The sequence below is a fragment of the Protobothrops mucrosquamatus genome, unplaced genomic scaffold, assembly GCF_001527695.2.
Source record: "Protobothrops mucrosquamatus isolate PMUCROS unplaced genomic scaffold, P.Mucros_1.0 scaffold1122, whole genome shotgun sequence".
Taxonomy (NCBI): Eukaryota; Metazoa; Chordata; class Lepidosauria; order Squamata; family Viperidae; genus Protobothrops; species Protobothrops mucrosquamatus.
Genome location: NW_015387340.1, coordinates 65,286 through 86,283, shown reverse-complemented (window position 1 = coordinate 86,283; position 20,998 = coordinate 65,286). Strand labels below are relative to the sequence as shown.

The following is a 20,998-nucleotide window of genomic DNA, read 5'->3' as shown; positions in this document are numbered from 1 at the left end:
TTCTAACAGCTCTGGATGTTTCTCGGAAAGAGATGTAAAATTTAATCCCTGGAGCTGATTTATAAAGAGGGTCAATTTGCTTCAGTCTGCAGCAGAAGATCTTTATTACTTGGAATAAGCAGTTAAAACATCCTGGTCTGCATCTGCCCCTGAAAACTCCTCCTAGGTGCTGCTTCAAATTGTAGAGTGTGTTCTTGTTATTTGTGAAGCGAGGCTCTGGCAATTAGGGGGAAACTTGGCTAGGGAAGGCAGCATACTGATTTTAAAATTAAGAAAGGAAGCGCTTACGAGAGAACTAATAACCAATTTCTATTTGCTGTTTAGCGGTTCGTGCCTTAGCATGGCATAGTCAGAAACAATTCCTGGTGTGGTTGTGATTTGTGATGGTTCCTCTGCTTCAATGGCCTGAACATTCAGATGAGACACAAGGTAGAACCAGTTTTTTTTTAATTATTATCTTGTCTTTTGTGGTTGAAACTCTTAGTATGTCATAGATGGAGTGTGGGCCTGCCCCATAGACCTGTGTGTGATGAAAAGTAAAAAGTCTGAGGTTTTATGTCAAAGATAAACATTTCTCCTATCGAGTTGTATCCGTCTCTACGGGGTGGTGCTCATCTCCGTTTCCTAGCCAGCATTGTCCAAACACACTTTTGTGGTCATATGGTCAGCATAACCATATGCCAAAAGTGCACCTTCCCACCAAAGTGGTACCTACTTATCTACTCGCATCTGCATGCTTTCAAATTGCTAGGTTGGCTGAGGCAGGAACAAGAACTCAACCCATCACATGGTGCTGGGGTCTCAAACTGCCACCTCCCAGTCTACAAGCCCAGTGTCTTAACTGCTAGGCCACCCCCCCCCCCAAATATGGTATAGGATGAGGTTATCTGCAGGATCCCTTTTCCATAAGGACACCTACTGATCCTACCAAGGTGGACACGCTCCTAGGCAAGGTCTTCCCTTAAATTTTGCCACCTTACGTGAGCTAGGAATTGTGTCTTCTGCTTCCTGCCTATGGAATATCTCTCCCCTACTCATCCCAAAAGCCCTGAAGATCTGACTTTCTCCCCCAAAAGCTGGGATAGGATGAGGGGATTGCATGTTGGGAGTTTAACTTGGCCCAAGTGATTTTTTTTAATTTTTGGTTGTTGTTTTAATGTTTATGGTTTTAGTAGTTTTTGCATGGTTTTTAAAATCTTGTTTTATGATTGGCGCCTCCCAGAGTCTGCTCTAGGGTGGGGAGCTATACAAATCTTTTAAATAAATGATAAATAAGTAATTAACCCCTAAGAATTTGGACAGCTCCACTTGGCTAAGTGAGAACAATTAACCAGTGGAATGGCTTGCCTCCAGAGGTTGTGAGTGCTTTTCAAGAAGAGACTGGAAAGACATTTGACTGGGATGGTACTATAGGGTCTCCTGTTCATGCAGGGGGTTGGACTAGAAGACCTCCAAGGTCCCTTACAACCCTGTTTTTCTATGTTCTAAGTCAACATCCTTCTGTCCAAGATATAGCAGGATGTGTTTGGAGCTGCCTGGGGTCCTGAACTTTGCTGTCTGTTAATCAGGGAGTTGCTATTTTATCTCACAGAAGTTGGCCCAAAATTTCCCCATCCAGATTGACCTATAAAAGCCTTTCCTCCAAAAGCTTCCAAAGTGGTCCTAAATGAAACAGGGATAACTTTCATCTCCCACCTGGTGCCTTCTTTAGCAAGCAGTTATTTAGTGCTTACCGTACCTTTCTTTTTTCCTAAAAGAGCTTTTTTGCAACCATCCGGTAGGGTGCTTGTGGACGGTTCTTTGCTCATTTTGTTGATAAATAGGACTTCTATTTCTCCAAGTCAGTTTTATTATTCTTTAACCTCATTTATCCCCCAGATCATTTGATTTCCTGAGAGTGTCATCCCCCATTCTGTGAAGGTGGGATTATCAATATTTGGGGAGGGGGAGAATCTTCTATAAAACTCTAAGCCAAGGTGAGCCTGTGGGATAGAAGGAGCTTATAAAACCGCCATTCAATCAGTCGATAAAACAAATATCTCTGCTTGAAGAAACGTCTAAGGGTGCCTGAAAAATCCTGTTAAATGTGATTTTTTTTCTCTCTCTCTCTCTCTCAAATGGGGCGCATTTCTGTATTATTGAACTTTGGTGTGGAATAGAGTAAATCCTATTTAACGTAAGAAAAATGTGAGCAGGGGATTGGACCGGAAGACCTTCAAAAAAATCCCTTCCAGCTCTGTTATTCTGTTCTGTTATTCTCTTCCTTCCTTCTTTCCTTCCTTCCTTCCTTCCTTCCTCCCTCCCTCCCTCCCCCCCNTCTTTCTTTCTTTCTTTCTTTCTTTCTTTCATTCATTCTTTTTCTTCTTTCTTTCTGCAGTTTCTGCTTTTCCCCCCTCTTTCATCTTCCTTCCTTTCCTAACTACTTTCACCATTTATTAGTTTGGCTTTAATTATGTTCTTTGTAAAACTCGTAATAAAAATTTACCCTGGGGGGGGAGGGGAAGCACAGGCCTAAGGAAGGGATAGGGGATTGTGTTATTCATCTTAGGTGTGGAGGAGAGGGGGCAGCCCTCTTGAGTTTCTTTCTTTCACAAAAGGGAGAAAAAAAGAGGGAGGGGAGGAACATTTACTAGCTGAAAGCCAGAAGGGAAAAAAAATGATTGTCTACCCAACCTGGGAACTTTCAGGAGGCTATTTAGAAAGCCCGCGAAAGAGAGCTCTTGATAATGTGTTTTTTTTCCCAGCCAAAGAGAAAGAGCTGGTTGACCATCCACTGAAAAGAACTCATTATCTGGTGATTTTATAAAAAAAAAACAAAAAACAATTGCGGACAATAGTTAATTTAAAAAAAAAAAAAGGAATTGTGGGGTCTGTGCAGGGAAGACCACCACTCCCATTAGAACCACTAAGGATTTATTCTCTTGTTCTCTTTCCAAACACAATTGTTAAGCACAGCTAACAATTTAATTTAACTATGCTTTCTTTTTCTATTTAACGAGAGCAAGTGGGCCGCCGGTTCAGAAATAATCATGAAAAAAAAAAGGGGAGATCGCTGCAGGGACAGATTTAAAAGAGGGAGAAGACCATCCTTCCTCATTTGTACATGCCGTGAGACTGGCTAATGGGAAACTGAGGCAGGCAAGATTTTGGCTTTTTCCATTGCCCTCTTTCCTCACTTCTGGGCTGCCTTCCACCAGCCTGCTGCGCCCAAGACCAAAAGCTAAGAAAATGGCTACTAACTGAGACTCTGTTCCTTTCTCTTGGGAAAAAAAATATATATCCTCTTTTGACTTATGTCTCCTGTAAATGTTTTTTTCTTAAGAAAAGGAGCAGTCAAGATGAACGAATTGTGATCTAAGCCAGAAGCATTGTGATCCCTGTGAAGGGGGTCATCAGAAAGTTGAAGGGGGGGGTGAGATGGTTCACAATCTGGAGCCAAATTATTGGAGCACCCCAGCCAGATCCTCTCCTCTTTCCAGGGGGAAGAACCACGAGCTAGAAGGGCATAATGTTTCAAACGTTCTTCCCCAAAATGTGGGGATTGGCAGGTCCCATGGATATTGTCCATCCTGAGGTCTCTCCTTAGGTTGTATGGGAAGGTGAGAAGCCAGGGAAGAGGCAAATGGATGGAGAGAGCATCCCCATCTCTGTGTCCTTGTACCCTCTTTGGCTGCTCTTCCCCAACTGAAAAATTCTCCTTGGGGACCGCTCCTTCTGAAGCCAGTCTCTTGGGTCTGGAAGGAAGGTGGGGCACCACAGAGAATGAAAGTGGCTGGAGAGAGGATGGTCTCTTCCATCACTCTGTCCTTCTTCAGCCTCACTGGCTTTTTATCCTTTCCAACATGGAAGAGAATGGGTGGGGAGCCAGAGAGGCTGCAGAAGGCTGGAGAAAGGCTGGTAAAATGAAAAAAAAAAACAAACCCAGAACATCCACATATCTCTTGCCCTAAAAGGGCAAGAATCCCACACAATTTCTCTGCCTCAAACGAAGCAAGATCTAAAGAGTAGAGAAAGTAAGTAAGCGAATGAGTGTGGAAGGAAGGAAGGAAGGAAGGAAGGAAAGAAGGAAGGAAGGAAGGAAGGAAGGAAGGAAGGAAGGAAGGAAAAGATTTCTCTCCTTGACACCTCTGCAAAACTGCTGAGCCCTTCCAATTTTCATTCCCACTTTTTTCACAAGCCATTCCCTCTCCTTCCCTCCCTCCCTCCCTTCGTTGAGCGTCTGCAGAAAAAGTAATTAGGAGTTCCATCGCAAATGATTATTTTCCCCCCAAAAAAGGCAACAATCATGACACCGAGTCTGTTGTGTGAGATTAATTCCACGGCTTAATTGAAAGTGCACGAGCAGAACTGAGAGGCTGGGCGAGGATTTTGGAGAGGAAGGAACTTCTGGCGATGAAGCCCATCCATCTTTTTTTTTTTTAATCCGAAACGGCCTTCCCTGTTCACAACCATTCACCCCCAGCTATTCCCCATGGCTAAAGTTGTACATTTATTGTACACGTTACCTCTGATTGTTCTTTTGAGCTCGTCCGCAAGGTCTGTGGTGCTTTGTTTCTTATATTATATCCTTCCATCCCTCCATCCATTCATTTCTATTCAGGGAAGCCACACAATCCGCAGAGAACTCCATAATTTGGGAAAAGTGGAAGGAAAGGTGGATGGATTCAGATGCAACAGCAAGGAGAACATCACTGGAAGACCTGAAGGACCAGGTTGTGGACAGACCCTCATGGGAAAAAATTATGGGGTTGCTAAGAGTGGACACCAACTTAATGGCACATAATCAATCAACTGATCAATGCAAAGATCAGTTTTTGATCTTTGAGCTTTTTTTGAAGTCCATAACACTGGGAAAGGTGGAAGGAAAGAGATGAAGAGGATGACCATAGCAAGGTAGATGGACTCAGTTACAATGGAGATGGGACACCATTGGGAATCTTAGAAGAGCAGGTTAGGAGTAGATCATCACATCAAAATCTATCTGTGAGCTCGCTAAGCATCAAAAATAACTTGATGGCACATAATCAAATCATTAAAGTTGACCATTAAATGTGGGTTAAACCCAAGGTTGATTCTCGGCTATTTGTTCCTCCTCCTGTTTGGGATGCTCAAATGCACCCCACACTGAGTAAAGGTTTGGTTAGATGACCTCTACGTTCCCTGAGTCTTACAAAAAAAGCCCCAGATTTTTGTGACAACAAAAGATCAGCGTGGCTCAGAATAGATTATGTGGTAGTATTGACGAAATGACAAGAAATAGAGCTTGACACGGCTATCATTCTTCGGTCCAAAATTTGCGTAGCTTTTTTCTGTTATATATTTAGCAAAATGAGTCTATGAAGCAGCATTTATCTAGGGCCAGCTGCACGGGACATAAATTAGGAAAATATTTTAGAAAGCACTGCGAACAAAACTGTACGCTATAGTGAAGGTTGAAGAATTTTTGTAAGAAATCCAGAATGAAAATAGTTAAGGGAAATAATTAAAACGTACAACTCCCGAGAAATTAAGCGATTAGCTAGCCCATGGTTTATTCAGTTTCTCGCCTTTTTTTTTTCTTAGCCTCAAATTGAGAGCGTTAATTTCTGCATTGGTTTGCTTTAAATAAAAAAAAGCTTTCTTGAACTCTTGGGCAAATATAGTTCCAATCTGTGTAATTTTCCATACTGGTTTTTTTTCCCTGAGCATTTTGGATGTGCTCCTAATATATACATTGTTGACAAGGAAAATTAATACCTGCCATTTTCTTGATATAGATGTCTGTCTGTGTGTATATGTGTGTGTGTGTGTGTGTGTGTGTGTGTAGGTTTGGACTGTATTTCAGAATTTTGATAAATGCACGCTTGTTTCAGGATATAAATACATTCTGCCTGAATCCATGGGAAAGAAGAATTGGAAGGGATCTTCGAGGCCATCTAAACCAACCCTCTTGGCCAAGGCGATAAATTGGGTAAGTTTATATGAATAAACTAAATAAATTATTATTATTATTATTTGTTAAATTGTTGTTAAATTCATAACCATTCGTTTTAGTGGCTGTTTGAAGTTACAACAATAGTGAAAAGAGAGACGTATGACTATTTTTCACACTTACGACCATTGCAGCATCCCCATGGTTTAGAATCTTGGCAACTGACTCGTACTTATGACGGTCGCAGTGTCCCGGGGTCATGTGATCCCCTTTTGTGTCAATGGGGAAGCCGGATTCACTTAACAACCATTAACAACTGCAGTGATTCACTTAGTGGCAAGAAAGGTGGTAAAATGGAGCAAAACTTACTTAACAACTGTGTCGCTTAGCAACAGGAATTATCGGCTCAATTGTGGTCGTAAGTCGAGGACTGCCTGTATTTGCTCCCTATCTCGCCGTTGGGCTGTCCCAAAGGTGCCTTTTTCACCAGGCAACTGGACTTTCTTGTTTTCCTTTGAAAGACGTTTTGCTTCTCATCCAGGAAGCTTCTTCAGCTTCGTCTCTGTTCCTTACATAAACTCCCAATTCTTTTAAACAGTTTCTATCTGAGTGACAGCTAAATGGAACACAGCGGTAAGTTTCATGTTTCCACATAAAAGGATGCAGATACCAAAGGAAGAAAGTAAATAACCATTAAGACATTTACATAAACGCTAGCCGCTAAAATGTTTACTCTTCCTGATTTTGAATAAGGTTTTTTTCCCCCTTTTTCTTCTTCTTCTTTTGGTCCTTTTGCAAAATGAGGTTGTTTTCTTTCTGAATCTCCTTCTGTGGGGGCGAGGTTGTCTTTGTGATGTAAGGATTAAACACTCAGAAGAAGGATATTATTTGTGTACCTTTTTGTGTTAACCATAAGTGATAAAACAATGCTAGCCCACAGAGTTTTTTTTAAAATGGAAGATCTAATCATAGAAAGCTGATTTGAATCAATACATCAAAACATTTTTAAAAAAAGAGGGTGGGGGGGCTTGGACAAAAGAGAGGAAAATGCTCCAGTTTGTCCAATGAAGATTGCTTAGAACTGAATTTCCACTGGAGAGAAGGCCCCTGTCTCATGACTAAAGACAGGGAATTATTTAGGAATAAACAGGACTTGGATTAGACATCCGAAAATTTGAATTTTAGGATGTGGCAATGGAAGGAATGAACATTGAACACTTAGATACTAGGCTGTATGTAACAAAATGAAATTCAGTGCTGAGAAAAGTAAGCTTCCTAATTTAGGCAAGAAAAACAGGTACAGAATAGGTGGTACCTGGCTCAATAGCAGTAACAGAGAGAGGGATCTTAAAGTCCTAGTGGGCAACCAATTTAAGCCAGGAGTGTGCGGCAGCTGCCAAAAAAGCCAACACAGTCCTAGGCTGCATTAACAGAGAGAGAGAATCAAGATCACGGAAAGTGTTAGTACCACTTTAAAGGCCACACTTGGAATACTGCATCCAGTTCTGGTTGCCACGATATAAAAAAAAAATATTGAGACTCTTGAAAGAGTGCAGAGAAAAGCAACAAAGAGGATTAGGGGACTGGAAGCTAAAACAGGTTGCAGGAATTGGGCATGTCTAGTCTAAGGAAGAAAAGGACTAGGGGTGATATGATAGCAGGCTTTTAATATTTGAGGGGGGTCACAAAGAAGAGAGGGGGGTCAACCTATTCTCCAAAACTAATCAAGGAGAGAACCAACCTAGAACTAAGGAGAAATTTCCTGACAATTAGAATAATTAACCAGTGGAACAACTTGCCTCCAGAAGTTGTGGGTGCTCCATCAATGGAGGTTTTTAAGAAGAGATTGGACAGCCATTTATCTGAAATGTTATAGGGTCTCCTGCTTGAGCAGGGGGCTGGACTAGAAGACCTCCAAGGTCCCTTCCAACTCTGTTATTTTGTTATTATTCTGTACTCGGTCTTTGCTTTTCCAGCAATGCTCAATTTAGAGCACTGAAAAGGAGCAAAAAAAAACCCCCAAGGAAACAAAATACATTGGTTGTAAATTGAGGAGTATCTGTAATTGTCTGGCTAGATCCTGTCAGCAGACGGTAACTTTGGGGGTTGTGTCTTTCCAATATCTGCAACCCATATTCCATTAGCAAAAAGCTGGGCTCCTAAAAGATCTTTGCAGGTTTCTTTTTAAAGCTCAGTGGTGACTGTTCTCAGAACTGGAGAACAGACCAAATGTCCTTTTTTCTCTGTGGCAGTAAACAATGCTGCTTGTTGATCGGTCCCGCAGGAGCTTCTCAGATCATATAAATCAAAGATGACTGCCGGGAACTTGTAACAGGAATACAATCCGCTGCGTTGTCCCATTTTCTTTTCAGAAAAAGTTGAATATTTCCCCATATCTGCCTCCGGAAAGTCTGTTGTTCTTTGTGTCTCCTTGGATCTTAACAAAACGATGTTAACATCTCTTCCAGGGTTGATTAAGTGTTCTTCTCTTTTAGCAACTCCATTTCTTTGTTGTTGTTTTGTTTTAAAAAGCTGTGCGTGTAAACAAAAACACCTACAAATTAGGGTCAAACTTTTCAGCAAATTGCCATGCGGTGTTTTAGAAAGCAGGATATCTTGCATGATGCAAAATGTAATATAGTGTGATTCTTCAGGATTTCACTACGGGCCAGATGTGCGCACTTTGCAATTCGCAAGCTCATACACGGAGCACTCAGTTTTGCTAGCAAATCATCTAAAATCAGTCTTCTTCCCTTCCTTTCCCTTCTCTTTCTTTCTTTCTTTCTTTCTTTCTTTCTTTCTTTCTTTCTTTCTTTCTTTCTTTCTTTCTTTCTTTCCTTCCTTCTTTCCTTCCTTCCTTCCTTCCTTCCTTCCTTCTTTCCTTCCTTCCTTCCTTCCTTCCCTAAAGTGGGACTAGAACTCACTGTCTCTGGGTGATTGGTCTAAAGTCACTCAGCCGGCTTTCATGTTTAAGTTGGAACTAGAATTCACCGTCTCCTGATGATTGGCCCAAGTCACCCAGCTGACTTTCATGCCTTAGGTGGGACTAGAACTCACCATCTCCTAGTATCTAGCCTGGTGCCCTTACCACTAGACCAAACATACACAATGTTTCCCACTGTGTACCTTATTTCTGTTTTCTAGAGCCTTATTATTCTTTGAGGCCCCCCAATCTTCTTCTTCACTTGTTCCATGTTGCAGAAGGACCTGCTTGATGCTCCTCAGGGTTCCTTCCAGTTCTGATGCTTCTGAGCAGCTCAGCGCCTGCTTTCCCCAGCAAACATCCTCTTCCGATGTGGTCTGCGGTATTTGGTCAAGCCTTGCTTGAAATAGCTCAGATTATAGCCTTTTCTCTCGGCTTCCCATGGGAAGCTGTCCCGAGGACTAAAAGCTGCCAAACCATTCCTCTCACGCCTAATTGTTTCTTTACTTAATTTCATTTCATCGCTTGGCCGTTTGGCCTTTCGGTCCCACTCTTGGGAAAGGCATCCGTTTTCTCCACCATCTCTGGACTGGTTTTCTTAATTTCCATTCGGCTGCTTCATCTGAGCTGTTGAACACTGCATCGTTGTAGCTTGCCCTCTCTTGAAAAATAAAACCCTCTTCTCTATGATGGTTTCATTTTGCTCTTCACCGTAGCCTCCCACAAGTAGGAGGTGCAAATAACCAGCAACATTTGTTAAGTTCAAAGCACAGAAGAGTTTATTATTGCTACCTCAAATAGAAGAATCTAGTCAACTAACAGTCAAAGTTAAATTGGCTCTAGGTAAGGATCAACAGAATTCGGGGGGAGGGGGGCAGATTTGGGTCTCTTCTCACTGCGCAGCGACTCCAAACTGGGGACGTATTTAACTCCACCTTCCAGCTCAGTCTCTTCTCCTGCTACATCAAGACTGGTAATTTGTGTATTATAAGATTATTCTCATGTGTGGTCATGCATCACAGAATTAGTTAAAAGATGCAATCAGGACTCTTGCTTCAGGAGACAATCCAAATTGAATTGATGTGGGCAGGCAGCTGTCAAATCTTTGTGAAAAACACATTCAGTGTTGGTTAGAATGTCTGGGTCATCTTTCTGAAGCTTTGATTTCACCAATAAAGGAGGATATTTGTAGCTCTGGGTCAAAATGAGGGGTCCTTGGTGCTCTTTGAACTTAGTTGTTTTCTTGCAGACATTTCATTACCAAACTAGGTAACATCATCAGTGCACTGTTGAAATCCCCTAATTGAGTAATGAAATGTCTGCAAGAAAACAACCCAGCTCAAAAAACACCTCACTTTGATTTTAGCATTAAAATGTTCCACCCATTAGGTCTTTTTATTCTAGAGTCCCATTGCTATCTTGTTTTTAACCATTTCCATCTTGACAAATAGTCAAAAATACAGACTTTTAAGAATTGATCCCAAACTCTTTGGGCTTGTGAGAGGCTTTGATCAGTTGGTTCTCTCTGGAGAAGAATCAATTGCCTCCCTCTTCCAAATTAAATCTTTAAACAGCTCTGAGGATTATTTTTTTTTGCATCAAATTGAGTGCCAATCACAACCCACTTTGCTGGTTGTTTTTTAACCGAGGCAAGAAGAGATTTTATCAGTCTGAATCACCTTATCTCGCTCAATGCAATTCATCAAATCAAATGAATCAGAAGTTGGGTGTTGAGCGTGGATGGAAAGCGCTGTCCAGGGTCCTGATCAGGTTTTCTAATTTCCGTCAAATCCAATTGACGAAGATTTTTTATCTAATGAGGGGTCCTTGGTGCTCTCTGTGCTTGGTTGTCTTCTTGCAGACGTTTCATTATCCAAACCAAGTAACATCACCATATAAATTTAATAAATAAATATTGAAGGAAAGAAGTTATATGAAAGGTAAGAAAATAGAAGCACAGCGAGGTGCAATGCATTGAGGTTTATCTGTCAGTCTGTCTACCTCATCTCACAGCAAGCCTTCAGATAGGCGTTGGGTATTTTCTGCACCCATTCTTGCAAATTGCTGATGGTTAGATGTCAAACTATATTAGCATGAAAATCTTAGAGTAAACAGCTGCTTGGATTGGTGTAAAACGATTGAAAATAACAGAATAATGGAATTGGAAGGCACCTTGGAGGTCTTCTAGCCCAGACTAGCATTAGACTAGCATTCTGGATGTGCCTGTCAGAATCCTTCTTTCAATGCTAGTCTGAAGGCAGTTAAACCACCTTCCCCTTCTGTTGAGATGGTTCTGCTTTTCTTTATGCTTCCACCGAGCAAGATTTATATTTCTACCAAATGTTTATCACAACTGCTTCGGGGTGATCTACAGCACAGCTGCAATGTGTTTTTTTGTGTGGAAGAAAAACAGACAACCTCTCTCAATCAAAACTGGAAGGTATATGCCCAGCTACCATGTGTTTTTCGTATTTATTTATGTTTTATATTGTGTATTTTTATGGTTTAGGGGTGGGTTTTTTTGCAAGAGTCAGGTAAAATTGAGATGGGCGGCTAAATAAATGAAATAATTGATAAACATACCTTTGTTTGCATTGTACGGTTAAGCCCTGTAAGGTAGGCCAGCGTTAGCCATGATCAGAGTTTATAGGGATGGCTGTGGAAAATATTGTTTAGTTCTTTGGTTTGGTTGTGTTGATATTCAATATCATAGATTCAGTGCTTACATTTGTACATTTTCTGAGCTCCCACAGGGTACCTGATCATAAATTAACTAAATGAGCTGCATTCACACAATCCACAAGGCTACCAATGTAGACACAGATTTTGAGCACCCTGAATGGTGAAAATGGTTTATTGCAGCACAAAGTCAACCAGTCACCCATTCACTCTTCTGATTAAATGTATTGTGTAGGTAAATGAGTGTATTGTTGTAACCACAAGTCGCGACATAGGAACGCCATAAAAAGTGGGCTGTGTGAACACGCCACTTAGCAAGACTATTGTTTTGTCAATGCCCGAATGCTTTATTGGCCTCGTGCTTTCCCCACAATCAATATTCTTTGTAGCCTGGATGCGTCCGATGAGTCATATTATCACCCATTATCGTTGCTGTGATTACTCACAGCCCTTAATCTTTCGCGGAGCTTTGGGGTCTGAGAATCAACATAACTGGCAAAGATCCAAGCAATACTTTGGTGGATAAGGGTAACCTCTCCTTTAAATTTCCCCACAGGTCCTCGTCTCTTTGATTGCAGATACATAGGAGACAACAAAGAATGAGAGAGACAGGCAGATGACAGAGAGAGAGAGAGAGAGAGAGAGAGAGAGAGAGAGAGAGAGAGAGAGAGAGAGAGAGAGAGAGAGAGAGATGTAGAGATATAAAAGATAGAGATATAGAAAATAGACATATTAATTTTCCACATTTCCAATTCCTTGTCCCCAAATCCTAGTAAGGAATAACTGTGGTTTCATCAGAATGTTAGTCCACAATATTTCTGCATCATTGTATAGATATGCACCCTTTTTTAAAAAAATTCTGCTTTTCCCCAAGTCTACTACGTTGAGAGCAGCTGGAATTCTGAACAATAATAGCTGAATTCTGTCCCTTTTTGTATTAAATTCTGCTTACTGGTGGGGGGAGAGAGAGAGAGAGAGAGAGAGGAATAAAGCAAGAGTTTTTAGCCAGGCCATTCATTTCTTCTGAATTCCTTTGGTTTTCCTGGTGCTTGCACAGCCAAAGCAAAGGCAGTTAGATAATTATTCTCATTGCAGTCACAAATTTGGCATGCCAGTTGTGCTGGCTTCCAAATGACTTTCTTTTGAAAATCAAGGGATAGAAAGAAAGTGCAGAAAAGGCAGCCAATTCTGATGGCAAATCAGATCAATAAGGAACTATTTCTCCCTCTGTTTTCTTTTTCCGTCGACGCTCGACTGTTTGAAAAGATATCGTAACAATCAATGGCAGCTTTCTATTTTTATTTGGGCCTGAAAGTTTTAATTCCCACAAAGACCCATTGGTGTCCTAGGAACAACCCCAAAGGCCATTATTTTAATGTGTTTTTTTAAAAGTGAATTAGCCCACCTATCTCTTTGGGCGTGGGTGAAGTGGGCAACATTTATCCAAAGGACAAAATAATAGAAGGGGGAATTGCATTTTTGTGTTCCGTTGAGGGTTGCCTGAACTGTATCATAAAAACCTCAGATGAAATTTTAAATGACCCTGGAAGGAAAAACATGTGCTTTTTTTTTTTTTTTTTGAATTGGTCTTTATGCCTCAATTTTCTTTGTTTTTCTTTTTTCTTTCTTTTTACTGCTGGTGCATAAATACCCACAAAGTTAAGTTTTTGCCTGCCATACTAAATGAATGGAAAAACCTGGACGGTATTTTGCGTTTTGGTTCCCGAAAGGTGTTTTGAAGGCCTAAACAGTGGCATTTGTTCCTGGCTCTTGAAAATAGCTGCCTCTTTTTCCTGAGTTTGCCCTTCAGGGAAATGAGGTAGCTGCTTTCAAGAGTCTTCCATTTAAGCATGTTGCGAATACTTTTAAAAAAAAGTTGAATAAACACTGTTCTTCACACAATGCTGGAAAACAAGGAATGCAGCAAAAAAAAAAACCAATTACAAAAATTAGGTTCTTGAAGTGGGCTTTTGTTTTTAAGCCAAATTCTGCTTTACCACAAGGCTGGAAAACAAGGCATGCATAAAAAAAACCCACCGCTTGCAAAAAAATTGCTTCCTCAAACCTTGTTTATCCAGCTAGTGTACCCATCTCCAAATAAATGCTGATTAAAACAGAGATCAAAAGAAAACAACAAAGAAATCGGTATCCATGCAGCCATTTAGCAATTAATCTTCCACCCCTTGAAGCGTGTTGGATATGTTCACCACCTTGAGTTGTTTGTAAAAAGAATAAAGGCGAGATACATATAAAATAAAATAATTAAAAAAATAAATACAAATAAATAAATACATGCAAATAAAAATATTAAAAAATAATACAAATAAGAAAAAGTAAAAATGGAAGGCTATCAAGCAGTTGCATGCCTTGGACATCTCCCGGATTTACTATCTGCCACGTTCCTAGCAACCGTCCTAAGTACATGCCAGTTGCCAAGCATCTTAATTTTGACCACGTGACCACGGGGATGCTCCCACATTCGTTATGTGTGAAAACTGGTCCGTAAGTCACTTTTTCAGGGCTGTCGAAACCTCAGAAAGTCACTAATTGAACGTTTGTAAGTCGAGGACTAACGGTATTTCAGTGGGGGGAAGAAGAAAAGACAATGAACCGCTTCTATTCCCAGATGACCAGTTTCCAGTGGGCTTGGTTTTTTTCCCCTCCTCCTTTTTCTCCTTCTTCAAATGTTGCTTCCTTGAAAGTAAATTCTGCCAGTCGGAGAGACAGAGGGGGTGGAAACATTAAAGGGACACTTCAGAGAAGCGCCTACAGAGACGAGCGGGAAGATGCGGATGTAAAACACTTTGCACATTAAAAGCTTGGGGATGAACCGTGAATCGAAATTGCATGGGGGAAAAAAACAACCACTGTGATCTCCAGGCAGAGGGATGTGCGTGAAACCAAGATATAAGATCTTACGTTTGCAGCATGAGCTTTCTCTCCTTCTTCTCTCTTCTTCCTAAATTAGTTTTATAACCGAATGATAATTAAAACCAATACCTCCAGAATCGACTAAGACTCAGGGGTAGTCAACCTTGGCTCTTTTATGACTCGTGGACTTCAACTCCCAGAATTCCTGAGCCAGCTTAGCTGGCTCAGGAATTCTGGGAGTTGAAGTCCACGAGTCATAAAAGAGCCAAGGTGGACTACCCCTGGACTAGGTCATACTTGAAAAGACCTTGGAAAAACTCTTTCGGCCAGAGAAATCTTAGGTTAGGGATACACGTCCGAGTTTCAAACTTTGCTTGCACCTGGAGCCCAGAAACGAAAACTATTTTTACAATAATATGACACACACACCCCAAAAATCAAAATCTTTATTAAAGGCACCAGGTCATGCGAGATTCAGTTCTACATGGCTGGATTGGTAGCGATTTCTTCATGTTTTCCTTCTGATCTCCGTTTTAATCGGCATTTATTTGTGAGATTGGAACTCTAGCTGGATGAACAAGGCTTGAGGAAGTCATTTCCTGCAATCGGTGGGTTTTTTTATGCATGCCTTGTTTGCCAGCATTGTGGCAAAGCTGAATTTGGCTTTAAAAAAAAAGCCCACTTCAGAATGTGCTTAAATACTCTTGGAAGCAACTGCCTTATTTCCCTACAATTTCAAGAGCTGGCAGCAGATGCCATGTTTAGGCCCTACAAAACTTCAAAATACCTCTTGGGACACAAAAAACAAAAGGATTGTTGGTTGCACAAGTTTTTATGCACCAGCAGTAAAAAAAGAAAAATGCACTTCAGAAGATGCTTAAAGACTCTTGAAAGCAGCTGCCTCTTTACAATCCCAGGAAAAGCAGCGACTATTTAAAAAACTTTGCCACACAATATGTGATGAAACCGCCTAACAAACGGAGGCATGCATCTGAATTAGATTAATCTATTCAGCCCCCCTTGACAGCCTCTGGAGCTTCACAACAGCTGCACGGGGTATTCTCTGAATGTATAAAGAGAGCAGCGTAGTCAGGAGAAGGTAGAAACGTCAAAGTCATCAACGTAACAGGTTGTTGAAATGTGTCCCGTTAATCTCCATCACAAGACTTTTATCAGATATCCCTCGCTTACAGTAAAGGCTGCTGTAATATTAGCTACTGTCATCAGATCAGGGTCCCGAGGACAGAAAATCTGCTGCCTTCACAAGGGCTTGAGGAAAAGCAGGATCAATACATCCATCCGTTGTCAAACAGCCGCCATCCAACAGAGTTAAAAATAGGGTCCGTGAGCTCATCCTTTGGACCGAAGCAATGAATTAAGTTCATCAGAATTTATTTCCCTGTCATGGGAGATGTGCTTGCTTGCCTAATCACTGCTTCTCGAGAGGGTGCATTGCATTGGAAATTAAGCAGATCTTGGGGGTGAGCCAATGGATTACCGTTATCCAGTTTGGGGAGGGGGGAACCTAGCCTTTCTTATCAACGGAGATTCTGCCCCGCCTGCCTAGTCATAAGTCTGGGACTACCTCTATAGCTTTGCAAAAACAAAAGAGAGAGAGGCATAGACCTACCACTTTTGCAACATGCACCTCCAATCCTATTAAAACTATCTGCAGAATTTCCCTCCCTAAGGAAGGCAGTTGTGAAGTGATATTAAAGTGATTTTAATGTATTATTTTTTTTTGCCGTGGTGGTTAAGCCGATCACTGCAGTCGCTAAGCGAATCGTGTGTTCGTTAAGTGAATACAGCTTTTCCTATTAACTTGGCTTGTCGGATGCCGGTGGCAAGGTTGCAAATGGCGATCACATGACCCTGGGATCCTGCAACCAGGCGCCTGAATTGTGATCATGTGACCGTGGGGGGGGGACGGGACGCCCCAATGGTCATAAGCGTGAGGATCGGATGTAAGTCGTTTCTGTCGGTGCCTTTGAATGAAGTGAACGGTTGCAAGCCGAGGATTACCTGTGGGTTTTGGAAGGCAGGTCCTGCAAACGCAGACTTTTCTTTCTCTGTGTTTATTTCCACATGCATGTTTTTTTTTAAGCAGAGGCAGAAGGAAAAAAGCTTTAATTCTACTCTCATCAAAGCCCAGCCAGGATTCCTTTAATATTTATGACAATGCTTGTTTTTTTGCTTGAAACGTAGCCCCGTTAACCTGTTTTCCCTCTGAGCAGCCTTCCGTCCCCATCAAAAATCTTTCTGCTCCCCCCCTTTGTAATTTATACACTCTTCCCACATAGCCCTTGCCCCGGTTGAAGCTGGATCAGGTTGAAGGGCGTGAAGGCCATCTGTTAAAGAGCATGCTGCAGGAAACCTTTCCACCTTCTCTTCTTCATGTTAGATAAATTGAATTGTTGGCGTGCAGGTTTGCTTAACCAAAGCTGAAAGAGACTCGTACAAGGGGCAATGAATGCAACCTTGTCTTCCCAAGGAGGAAAAATATCTGCCCAGTATCCTGGGAGAATGTCCTTCACACTACAGATAGTCCTCATCTTACGACCACACTGGAGTCCCAAATTTCTGTTGTTAAGTGAATTTTGCCCTATGTTAATTCCTCTTCATTCAAAGATTTGGCAATGTTGCCTTTTTTTTCCCCCATCCCTTCTCTCATGGATGGTCATCTCCATGGAGCATGGACGCAAATCTTCACAGAGGTTCTCCAGCTTCTATGGAACAGTGTTTCCTCAGCTACCCAACTCCCGCCCTCTTGCTTTGAAGAAAGACCATTAAAACTTGGCTCTTCCAACGCATCCTGGTTGCAAAGTGTTATCGTATTGTTCCCCCGACACTGGAAAGCTTTGACTTGTGCAATTGATATCCCCGGTGTTTAGCTCTATTGATTTGCTGTCCTTCGGCTTCTTTCCAACTTGATTGATGGATTGTCATTTTGGTTTTAGCTTGATTTATGAAAAGCAGTATGTCTGATGCTCAGAGCTGGCAATGGGAGAATGGCACAGAAGCCCAGGAGATGAGTAATAACAAGAAAGGAATTAGGGGTGGGGGGGGCTCTTTGGCGTGTCCTTCTTAACCACCTTCCCATGATCCAGTGATGTGTCTTTTCAATGATAATGGAGACATTTGCGGCTGGCTGTCTACATAATATGTAGTAATTCTGAGGAACTGTCTCACTCCAATGGGATTGGCCCGTCGACTCACCTTGGCAGAAGGGTCATGTTGTGGATCCTGTCTGCCAAGGAATTCTGGCTGGTGGGATCCAAGGGGAGACCCTTTCCTGCCATAGGTCCTGTCCTCTGTGACATCATCTCCCCCCCCCTACCGACACTGGTCATTTCACCATGGGGATATTGCAATGATTGCAAAACAGTCATAACGAACCATCTTTCTGTCTGGCTCTGCTCTTCAATAAACTACCACCTTCTTTCCAAAGCAGTCTCAATTTTGTTTATTCCCGGCTTGGACTGGACCCTGATGAAGATTTTTCTTTCAACAGGGATATTGCAACGGTCATACGTCACCTTTTTCATGCCGTTATAACGTAAACGGTCACTAATTGAATGGTTGTAAGTCAAGCACTACCTGTACAGGGGAGGAGAGGACTGTCTATACGTCCCTCATCCCTGGAAACTCTGACTTTGCATTTGGACAGGTCCAAAGTATTCTTTTATTTAATCGTATCCAACGACCGTCCGGTTTTTCTTCTTAAAGACTCTTGATCTTGATTAGTAACTGCTAACAATGACATTATAACAGTCGTGGGTCCAAACTGGCCAGATCTAGCTTGGCTACTAAAAATGCCTGTATGAAAGAAGCCCAGATTCATTCAAACTCAATACGCCTTGCAGATTTAAGCCAATCCCTTGTGAATCGGATCTCTCAATTCCATTCCTGTACCAACCGAGGCTTTAACTTCTCTGGACTCTGGGCTGTGTTGCCTTCCCTTTGCTCTCGTTTCCACAACAACATTTTCTCCTTGCCTCACTTTGTCCACCGCTGTGTTTAAGAAGAATAAACCTGGGAAAGCTCAGAGCCTCTCACTTGCTCGGAAGACAGGCCGCAGGGAGTGAAGATTGAGCACTTGGCTGATGCTACTTCATTGTCGATTCTGCCCGGATCCCGTCAGGATTAGCTTCTCTTTGGAGACCAAACGTAATTCAGAAGCTGCCTTAGTGCATTCTTGTTCTCATGTCAAGCCTTTCTCCGATTCCCTCAATCTTGTCTTGCTGACGGTGGCGAAACCTCTCTGGTAAATGCATCTGAGTAATTCTTTTTTTTTTTTTTTTTTACACACACTGTGTTAGCCTGGAGCAAAGTGGTTCATTTGCACTATGAAACTCCAGCAATCTGCTCATCACCAAGGTGTATTTATTCATTCATGCACATTAGCTCGTTATTAAGTGTGTGTGTGTGTGTGTGTGTGTGTGTGTCTGTGAGTTATGGGCAAGGGAATCGAGAAAAAAACCTCCAAAAAAACCTCCTGCAAGAAATAAACTAAAGAGAACCAACCTAGAACTAACGAGAAATTTCTTGACAGTTAGAACAATTATAACCAGTGGAACAACCTGCCTCCAGAAGTTGTGGGTGCTCCATCACTGGAGGTTTTTAAGAAGAGACTGGACAGCCATTTGTCTGAAATGGCATAGGGTCTCCTGCTAGAGAAGGGGGATGGACTAGAAGACCTCCAAGGTCCCTTCCAACTCTGTTATTCTGTTAATGCCATCGACTCCATGGTTAGTAGGATCAAGGACCAGAGATTCTGGACTGAGGCTGGGGTGTGTGTGAGAAAGGATGCTCTTGGACTGTACCACTTGAAGTGCAGAGGGGAAGACAATTTTGGCCAAGTCTCAGTTTGGGAATTTCACGGAGGTCCATTTTCAACCCTGCTAAGAATTAATATGTATTTGACAAAAGAACAGAGAAACTCAGCAAAATTTGCCAATTTCTTTATCAACAGAATACATTTTTAAAAAAAAAAAATCAAAGGAGAACATTGAACTAACACCGCTGGCCATGGAGAGACACTCTTATCTATAAGCTCCTTAGTGATTAAAATCAAGATTCGGATACCTGCACGTTCAAATGACTTTCTGTTATCAAATGAATGCAGCCTTCCAAAATTTGAGGGGCTGCCACAAAGAAGAGGGGGGTGTGTCAAGCTATTCTGCAAAGCATCTGAGGGCAGGACGAGAAGCAGCGGATGGAAACTGCCTGCTCCCATTCTTTAAGGCATGACCATGGGGATGCTGTGCCAGTCATAAGTGCGAGGACTTGTAAGTCACTTTTTCCAATGCTGTCATAGCTTTGAACGGTCGCTAAATGAATGGTTATAAGGCAAGGATTCTTTGAAAGCATGTATTCTGTATTCTTTGAAAGCATCTGGGAAGCTAATAAAAGTCTCCAACATGAACATGTCCATCTGCAGGATGTCCATCGCTTTTGGAAGCTTTTTCTATCTCTCTACCATTTTTATTTTTATTTTATTTTATTGTTTTGCAAAGGTTAGTCTGATACGGGGAGTGTATTTATCCAAGACAACATTGGAGAAGCAATGCAAAATAATTGCCTACCTAGACCATTATTTCTCATTGCATTTCCAGTGTTTTCTTTTCCTACCTTGTTCTCCAGGGCTTTGAAACTTTCTAATTTCTCTTGGGGGTCTTTCTTAGCCGACTTGAGCGTTGCAGGAGACAGAGAGGGCTCGGTGCTTCTGTGGAGTTGACGTTTCGTCTCTGAGAATCCTGTCTGCTCCTCAATGACTTCTCCATTGGAAAACAGATCCAGGGCATTGTCTGAGTCCCATGAGAGATGGTGTAGTTTAGGCATTAAGGTGTCGACAATGGATGAGGAGCAGGAAAATTCAGATTCAAGCCTATCCTCGGAGATTTGGGACAAGGCACAGATGCGCTCAGCCAGACCTATATTGCAGTATGGTTCTTATTGCAAAAATGGGAGGAAGGAAAGGAAGGAAGGAAGGAAGGAAGGAAGGAAGGAAGGAAGGAAGGAAGGAAGGAAGGAAGGAAGGAAGGAAGGAAGGAACTGTAGCAAGAAAGGTTGTAAAACGGGACAAAATTCATTTAGGACTATCTGCATCTGTAAATTTTGTTCCCACTTGGATTAAATTGTATTCCCCAGCTCTCAGTATTAGTGGTATCTCCCCTTGCCCTGTCTACAAAATTTAAATAAAAGCAGCAGTTTCCCATGCATGAAATTTGCTTTGTAATTTCAGTTTAAGCTCTCTCTTCAACAGCATCTCTTCCCTTCAGTGAAAATTCTGCTTCCAAATCTTTCTTAAAACAGCTCCCAACTTTGATCCCACAGCAGGATCCCTTGAAAAGTGGGCAGGAACGTTATCCAAGCAGAAAATGGCAAACAGAGTGTAAATAATATCTCGAGTTTCTCCTGTTGTTTTTATTTTTTCCTTTTTTCTCTCTCTTCCAAATCTGGGTTTATTGTGTAAACCTGAACTTTACAAATGTCAAGGAATAAGCAAAATGGGAAGCCAGGGAATCAGTAAATCTCTATTAAAACTCCTGATGGTAACATCCCTTTTCAGGCTAATTTGATATTAGTCTTTATGGATCATGTCTGCTTATGCC

General features: G+C 41.7%; 1 protein-coding gene across 1 annotated transcript in view; it reads right to left on the bottom strand.

Moving 5' to 3' along the window:
• Window positions 1-20,225, bottom strand: part of FIBCD1 (fibrinogen C domain containing 1) — a 75,509-nt gene extending 55,284 nt beyond the window's left edge. Inside the window, exon 1 of the mRNA XM_015820336.1 lies at window positions 20,016-20,225. Within this exon, the coding sequence (XP_015675822.1) occupies window positions 20,016-20,225 (210 nt within the window). The remainder of the gene's footprint in view (window positions 1-20,015) is intronic.
• Window positions 20,226-20,998: the final 773 nt, after the last annotated feature.